General features: G+C 48.4%; 1 protein-coding gene across 2 annotated transcripts; it reads left to right on the top strand.

Moving 5' to 3' along the window:
• The first annotated feature begins 1,960 nt into the window (after positions 1-1,960).
• Positions 1,961-8,293, top strand: LOC144609508 (uncharacterized). 2 transcript variants are annotated; one of them, XM_078427996.1, is made up of 5 exons: positions 1,961-2,015; positions 4,887-4,937; positions 5,960-6,089; positions 6,984-7,120; positions 7,909-8,293. In XM_078427996.1, the coding sequence occupies exons 2-5, from the start codon at positions 4,923-4,925 to the stop codon at positions 8,035-8,037; spliced, it is 411 nt and encodes a 136-aa protein (XP_078284122.1). In that variant the 5' UTR covers positions 1,961-2,015; positions 4,887-4,922; the 3' UTR covers positions 8,038-8,293. The 2 variants fall into 2 exon arrangements, with proteins under 2 accessions (XP_078284122.1, XP_078284121.1); XM_078427995.1 differs by having other exon boundaries at positions 1,973-2,044.
• Positions 8,294-8,909: the final 616 nt, after the last annotated feature.

Genomic DNA, 8,909 nt, shown 5'->3' with positions numbered 1-8,909 from the left:
CACTGAGTTACTCCAGCATGTTGTGTTTATCTTCGGTGTAAAGCAGCATCTGCAGTTCGTTCCATCATATCCTTCAGCAGTGGTGGGGTAGCACTGTCATCTTTTGGAAATGCGGGGTTGTCACAGAACATCAGTATTGTACAGGACTACAGGTAGGTAACGTTTCAGGCTGGAAGTGTCTAGAACCTTTAGTGTCACTAAAACGAAGGAACTGATTGTGGACTTCAGAAGGGCTAAACATCCAAGGACGTACACGCCACTGGAGATAAATGGGTCTATTGTGGATAGGGTGAGCAGTTTCAAATACTTGGGAGTCCGCATCGCAGAGGATCTGACGTGGGCAACGCACATTGCCGTACTGGTGGGTAAGGCTAAGCAGCGCCTTTACCACCTTAGACAACTGAGGAAATTCAGAGTGTCGCTGAGGATCCTTCATTGCTTCTACTCTGGGGCTGTAGAGAGCATCCTGTCCGGCAACATTACAGTCTGGTTTGGGAACAGCTCTGCCCAGGACAGGATGGCCCTGCAGAGAGTAGTGCGTTCGACATGGGAACTACACTCATCCCCCTGCAGGACCTATACATCAGGAGGTGCAGATCCAGAGCAAGCAAGATCATGAGGGACCCCTGCCACCCCAGTAACGGACTGTTCCAGATGCTACGATCAGGCAAACGCCTCCGCTGTCACGCTGTGAAAACGGAGAGGATGAGACGGAGTTTCTTCCCACAGGCCATCAGGATTGTCAACTTTTATAACTCCAGAGACTAAATTTTTGTCGACACTAATAGTAACTTATTAACTTTATTTATATGCTGTAACTGTAATTCTTTTTTGTGCACAATCCGCAGGCATTGCCACTTTCATTTCACTGCACATCGTGTATGTGTATGTGACAAATAAACTTGACTTGACCCGAAACATCACCTATCATTTTTCTCCAGAGATGTTGCCTGACCCACTGAGTTACTAAATCACAAAGTGCTGGATTAGCTCAGCGGGTTATCAGGCAGCATCTCTGGAGAAAAAGGATCGGTGACGTTTCGGGTTGGGACCCTTCTTCAGACTCAAAACTAAACCACAAAACTCAATTTCTGAACTTCTAAACTCTAAACTAAACTCCTAAACTCTAAACAATAGACAATAGACAATAGGTGCAGGAGTAGGCCATTCAGCCCTTCGAGCCAGCACCGCCATTCAATGCGATCATGGCTGATCACTCTCAATCAGTACCCCGTTCCTGCCTTCTCCCCATACCCCCTCACTCTGCTATCCTTAAGAGCTCTATCCAGCTCTCTCTTGAAAGCATCCAACGAACTGGCCTCCACTGCCTTCTGAGGCAGAGAATTCCACACCTTCACCACTCTCTGACTGAAAAAGTTCTTCCTCATCTCCGTTCTAAATGGCCTACCCCTTATTCTTAAACTGTGGCCCCTTATTCTGGACTCCCCCAACATTGGGAACATGTTTCCTGCCTCTAATGTGTCCAATCCCCTAATTATCTTATATGTTTCAATAAGATCCCCCTTCATCCTTCTATATTCCAGTGTATACTAGCCCAATCGCTCCAGCCTTTCAACATACGACAGTCCCGCCATTCCGGGAATTAACCTAGTGAACCTACGCTGCACGCCCTCCATAGCAAGAATATCCTTCCTCAAATTTGGAGAATTCAAACTTCTACACTCTGAACTAAACTTCTAAATTAAACTCCAAACTAAAAAATGTATACTAGTAAACAAAAAAACCAATAGAATTAAACTAAAGAAGTAAACTGTAAAGGAAACTGCCATGCAGTTGTAATTTTCTACCAAATGGACGTTGCCTTTTTAACTGTTGCGTGAAGGGCGGGCGGGTGACATGTTTCAGAGCAGTGTGGCCAATTGAACGGTGTTGTGAAAGGCGACTGCTGACAGTGAGGCCATGGTGTCCTGTTAATCATTCCCTAAAGACAAGGCTGATCCTTGCACCCGTGGAGACAGCATGGACTGACGTGACCCTGCTCGCCGCATCTCAAGGTGAGATCCAGACCCGCCTGCAATAGATGGTGGGTGAAATCAGGACCGCTCTCAAGGGCAAGTGCGGACTGGCAGCTGGGCTCTGAACTCACAACAGACACCCTTGGTCGCTGCCATATCTGTTAACGTTCGCTGTTAACATCTAACCTGATCTCCCGGTTGCTCAACACTTTGACTCACCCTCCCATTTCCACACTGACCTTTCCGTCCTCGGTCACCTCCACTGTCAGAGTGAGGCTAAATACAAATTGGAGGAACAGCATCTCATATTTCACTTGGTGCTAAGAATAGGAAGGCAGAGTATTATCCGAATGGTGTCAAGTTAGGAAAAGGGGACGTACAACGCGATCTGGGTGTCCTAGTGGCATCAGCCACTGAAAGGAAGCATGCAGGTACAGCAGGCAGTGAAGAAAGCCAATGGAATGTTGGCCTTCATAACAAGAGGAGTTGAGTATAGGAGCAAAGAGGTCCTTCTACAGTTGTACAGGGCCCTAGTGAGACCGCACCTGGAGTACTGTGTGCAGTTTTGGTCTCCAAATTTGAGGAAGGATATTCTTGCTATTGAGGGCGTTTACTAGGTTAATTCCCAGAATGGCGGGAATATATTGAAAGACTGGAGCGACTAGGCTTGTATACACTGGAATTTAGAAGAATGAGAGGAGATCTTATCGAAACGTATAAGATTATTAAGGGGTTGGACACATTAGAGGCAGGAAACATGTTCCCAATGTTGGGGGAGTCCAGAACAAGGGGCCACAGTTTAAGAATAAGGGGTCGGCCATTTAGAACTGAGATGAGGAAAAACTTTTTCAGTCAGACAGTTGTGAATCTGTGGAATTCTCTGCCTCAGAAGGCAGTGGAGGCCAATTCTCTGAATGCATTCAAGAGAGAGCTAGATAGAGCTCTTAAGGATAGCGGAGTCAGGGGGTATGGGGAGAAGGCAGGAACGGGGTACTGATTGAGAATGATCAGCCATGATCACATTGAATGGCGGTGCTGGCTCGAAGGGCCGAATGGCCTCCTCCTGCACCTATTGTCTATTGAGCAGCTTACAGCCCAGTGGTATGAACATTGACTTCTCTAACTTCAGGTAGCCCGGCATTCCCTCTCTCTCCAACCCTCCCCCACCCAAGTCACACTAGCTTCTCTTTATCACCCAACTAACAGCTAACAATGGCCTGTTTCCTTTATCATCGTTACTTTTTTTGCAAATCATTCATTCATTGTTCTTTATCTCTCCACATCGCCGTCTGTATCTCTCGTCTCCCTTATCCCGAACCTGTCTGAACAAGGGTCTCGACCCAAAACGTCACCCATTTGCTGCCTGTCCCTCTGAGTTACTCCAGCATTTGGTGTCTCTAACCAGACACCGATGGGACCCGTAGGCACAGGGGCAGAATGAGGCCATTCAGACCATCGAGTCTACTCTGCTATTCCACCGTGACTAATCTATCTTTCACTCTCCACCCCATTCTCTTCTCTCCATAACCTAATCAAAAATCTAGGAAAGATATCAAGAAATTAAGCTGTAAGGTTTACCAGGATGTTGCCAGGGCTCGAGGGGCTTGAGCTACGAGAGGTTGGACAGGCTAGGACTTTATTCTGTGGAGAGCAGGAGGATGAGGGATGATCTTATGGAGGGGTATAAGATCATGAGGGGAATAGCAAGGGTAGAGGCAGGGACTATCCCAACGTTTAAAAAAAATCCCATTTGCCCAACAGATCATGATACAGCGTGGAAACAGGCCCTTCGGCCCACCGAGTACATGCCAACCAGCGATCCTCACACACCAACACGAACCTACACACACGAGGGACAATTTACAATTTTACCAAATCCAATTAATCTGCAAACGTGCACATCTTTGGAGTGTGGGAGGAAACCGGAGTGCCCGGAGAAAACCCACACAGGTCATGGGGGGAACGTACAAACTCCGTACAGACAGCGCCCATGGTCAGGATGGAACCCGGGTCTCTGGCCCTGTGAGGCAGCAGCTCTACCCGCTGCGCCACCGCGCCGCCCTTTACATAGTACTCTTTGTAGCGTTTGAGTTCCTGCTAACTATCCTTCAATCTAAGTTCATAGGTCTGGAGCAGATTTAGGCCATTGAGTCCACTTCGCCATTCAACCATGGCTGATCTATCTCTCCTAACGCCATTCTCCTGCGTTCCCCCCATAACTCCTGACACTTGTACTAATCAAGAATCTATCTATCTCTACCTTGAAAATATCCACTGACTTGGCCTCCACGGCCGTCTGTGGGAATGAGTTCCACAGATTCACCACCCTCAGACTAAAGAAATTCCTCCTCATCTCCTTCCTAAAGGAACATCCTTTAATTCTGAGGCTGTGCCCTCTGGTCCTAGACTCTCCCACTAGTAGAAACATCCTCTCCACATCCACTCTATCCAAGCCTTTCACTGTGCAAAATTCGAGGTGTGGCACTGTATAAGTACACATCACCCAACAAACTCTTCGTAACCCCAGGGACAAACAGCACTTACAGTTTGATGAAGGGTCTCGACCCGAAACGTCACCTATCCATGTTCTCCACAGATGCTGCCTGACCCGCTGAGTTACTCCAGCACTCAGTGAAACGTCACCTATCCATGTTCTCCACAGATGCTGCCTGAGCCGCTGAGTTATTCCAGCACTCTGTGAAACGTCACCTATCCATGTTCTCCACAGATGCTGCCTGAGCCGTTGAGTTACTCCAGCACTCTGAGTCCTTTTGTGTATTAACCAGCACCTGAATTAACTGGCACTTGCTGCGCTGTGGTTCCTGGTGTGTTTAAGGGCAAGTTCTGACTGTCTGCTTTGTGGAAGACTGAATCTTCACTGCATAATCTTGTTCTCCAATTACCTTACAGACCTCGGCACTGAACCTAGTAGCTCACAGTCGAAACATGGAGGAAAGCAAGGTAGGTCGAGCTGCAGTTCATATGTGATAGGAGCAGAATGAGAATGACCTGTGGTCCTACACTCTCCCACCAAGGGTGGCACAGCTTGCAGTGCTGAAGAGCCAGGTTTGATCCCAACTACGGGTGCAGTCTGTACGGAGTTTGTAGCTTCTCCCCCTGACCGCCTGGGTTTTCTCCGAGATCTTCGGATTCCTCCCACACTCCAAAGACGTACAGGTATGTCTTGGTAAATGTAAAAATTGTCCCTAGTGTGTGTAGGATAGTGTTAGTGTGCGGGGATCGCTGGTCGGCGCGGACCCGGTGGGCTGAGGGGTCTGTTTCCAGGTTCCGGAGAACATGGATAGGTGACGTTTCACAGAGTGCTGGAGTAACTCAGCGGGTCAGGCAGCATCTGTGGAGAACATGGATAGGTGACGTTATCGGTCGAGACCCTTCTTCAGACGCAGAAAGAGAAAAATACCCCAAAAAAGTGCAGTCAAAAGAAGGGTCCCAACCCGATACATCACCTACCCATGTCCTCCAGAGATGCTGCCTGACTCGCTGAGTTACTCCAGCACTCTGTGAAACCTCACCTATCCATGTTCTCCACAGATGCTGCCTGACCCGCTGAGTTACTCCAGTCCGCGCTGACCAGCGACCCCGTACACTACCATTATCTGACACGTTACGGACAATTTACAACTCACAGAAGCTAATTAACCTACAAAACTGTAGTCACAGTTTTGTCGGTCGCAGTTTACGAATAAGGGGTCGGCCATTTAGGACTGAGATGAGGAAAAACGTTTGCACCCAGAGTTGTGAATCTGTGGAATTCTCTGCCACAGAAGACAGTGGAGGCCAATTCACTGGATGGTTTCAAGAGAGAGTTAGATTTAGCTCTTAGGGCTAACGGAATCAAGGGATATGGGGAGAATGCAGGAACGGGGTACTGATTTTGGATGATCAGCCATGATCATCTTGAATGGCGGTGCTGGCTGGAAGTGCCAAATGACCTACTCCTGCACCTATTTTCTATGTTTCAGGATTCCTCTCCGCCTTGCAACCACAGATTACCACCAAGTTCCCAGCCTTTGTCCGACCCTGCAGCCGACCCACTAGCACAATCTCCAGTGACAAACAGGACCACACCTTCCCTTCAGTCTCCACACAAAGGTCAGTATGTGCACAAAATGTGGAGGAAGGAACTGCAGGTTTAACCAAAGATAGGTACAGAGTGCTGGAGGAACTCAGCGGGTCAGGCAGCATCTGTAGAGGGCATGGATGGGTAACAGCTCGGCTCACTCTAGCTTTTAGTGTCTATCATCAGTAACTGCACTCCAGGAACTGCATGGCAAACTGGGATTAAGGGCAGCACGGTGGCGCAGCAGGTAGAGCTGCTGCCTCACAGCGCCAGAGACCCGGGTTCAATCCTGACTACGGGTGCTGTCTGCACGGATTTTGTACATTTATACCAAGACAATGAACCTACAAAACCTGCACGTCTTTGGAGTGTGGGAGGAAAGCGAAGATCTCAGAGAAAACCCACGCAGGTCATGGGGAGAACGTACAAACTCTGTACCGACAGCACCCATAGTTGGGATGGAACCGCGCTGTGAGGCAGCAGCTCTACCCGCTGCATCACCGTGCTGCCTGTAGGGCTGAGTAGAATTGACCAGAGTATGAGTACAGGTACAGGTACTCCAAAGACGTACAGGTATTGGCTGGGTAAATGTAAAAATTGTCCCTAGTGTGTGTAGGATAGTGTTAATGTACGGGGATCGCTGGGCGGCACGGACTTGGTGGGCCGAAAAGGCCTGTTTCCGGCTCTATGTGTATGGTATGGTATGGTATGGTATGGTATGGTATGGTATGGTATGGTATGGTATGGTATGAGGCAGACAGAGGTAACAGTAAGATAGACACAAAGTGCTGGAGTAACACAGCGGGACAGGCATCATCTCTGGAGGGAAGGAATGGGTGACGTTTCGGGTCGATACCCTTCTTCAGACGACAGGGGTAACAGTAATATATGTCTTGCTGTGACAAGTCTCTCCCTGACTTTTACAGAGCAGACGTATTTCAACATGACATCCCCTTCGCCAAGCAACGATGACCTTCTGCGTGAGCTGAGGGCAGGGAAGGTGTTGAGACGCACGCACCAGGCGACAGGCCTGACCACCATATTCTTTGGCAGTGGCACAAACGTGAGTGGGCACCAACACCAATTAGCTCATAATATCATAAGGGATAGGAGCAGAATTAGGCCATTTGGCCCATCAAGTCTACTCCACCATTCAATCATGGTTGATCCATCTCTCCCTCCGAACCCCATTCTCCTGCCTTCTCCCCGTAACCCCTGACACCCGCACTAATCAAGAATCTATCAATCTCTGCCTTAAAAATATCCAATGACTTGGCCTTCTGTGGCAATGATTTCCACAGATTCACCCACCCTCTAACTAAAGAATTGCCTCCTCATCTCCTTCCTAAAAGAATGTCCTTTAATTCTGAAGCTATGACCTCTAGTCCTAGACTCTCCCACTAGTGGAAACATGTTCTCTACATCCACTCTATCCAGGCCTTTCACTGTTCTGTACGTTTCAATGAGGTCCCCCCTCATCCTTCTATACTCTACTTTCCACTTATAATATTGTGACGTATTATGATCGCACAAAAGGACGCAAAGCGCTGGAGTAACTCAGCGGGTCAGGTAGCATCTGTGGAGAACATGGATAGGTGACGTTTCACAGCGTGCTGGAGTAACTCAACGGGTCAGGCAGCATCTGTGGAGAACATGGATAGGTGACGTTTCCCAGAGTGCTGGAGTAACTCAGTGGGTCAGGCAGCATCTGTGGAGAACATGGGCAGGTGACGTTTCACAGCGGGTCAGGTGAGAGAGGGAAAGTTTAATGGAGGTGGGCCGAATGGCCTAATTCTGCTCCTATGTCTTATGGGGCCGTTGCCACTTGCAGGTTTTGTTTATTTTCTCCAGAAGTCGTGGTTAAACTCGGGCAGTGTGAACATGCCGTTAAATGAGCAAGATGGGCCAGTCGACGTAAAGCCCTCAAACCGACAGCCAACATCGGGAGCCTCAGGCACTAACTGCAAATCTCCAACATAAACGGCAGCAGCTTCAATGATCTTCAAAGGCGGGCACGATCCGGACCGAGGCGACGGATGCAACGGGCCTTTGTGGCCAGCTACAGCTGGGACTGGCCAATGGACCAAAGCCTGGCCACTCCTGCATGTGGACCGTGGGCTGTTCCTACACATTCTGTACTTAACTGGGGATTGTATTTATGTATGGCCAATAACCTTACTGATGTATGCATAAAATAATAATTTCACTCCACACGTGATAATAGAGAACCATTGAAGTAAAGTCAAAACATTTCCTTAGCATCGTCTGCTTTGATCTGTTCCTTTCACACCTTTACCCTTCCATATCTCTAGACTCTAGGTTGTGTGAGTGGGCGGATGCATGGCAGATCTTTGAGGATGTAACTAGGAAAATTGACAGGGGAGAGCCGGTGGATGTGGTGTACCTTGACTTTCAGAAAGCCTTCGACAAGGTCCCACATAGGAGATTGGTGGGCAAAATTAGAGCACATGGTATTGGGGGTAGGGTACTGACATGGATAGAAAATTGGTTGACAGACAGAAAGCAAAGAGTGGGGATAAATGGGTCCCTTTCAGAATGGCAGGCAGTGACCAGTGGGGTACCGCAAGGCTCGGTGTTGGGACCGCAGCTATTTACAATATACATTAATGACTTGGATGAAGGGATTAAAAGTACCATTAGCAAATTTGCAGATGATACTAAGCTGGGTGGTAGTGTGAACTGTGAGGAAGATGCTATGAGGTTGCAGGGTGACTTGGACAGGTTGTGTGAGTGGGCGGATACATGGCAGATGCAGTTTAATATGGATAAGTGTGAGGTTATCCACTTTGGTGGTAAGAATAGGAAGGGCAGAGTATTATCTGAATGGTGTC

This window comes from Rhinoraja longicauda, chromosome 34 (genome assembly GCF_053455715.1).
Source record: "Rhinoraja longicauda isolate Sanriku21f chromosome 34, sRhiLon1.1, whole genome shotgun sequence".
Taxonomy (NCBI): Eukaryota; Metazoa; Chordata; class Chondrichthyes; order Rajiformes; family Arhynchobatidae; genus Rhinoraja; species Rhinoraja longicauda.
This window is presented reverse-complemented; position numbering and strand designations above follow the sequence as displayed.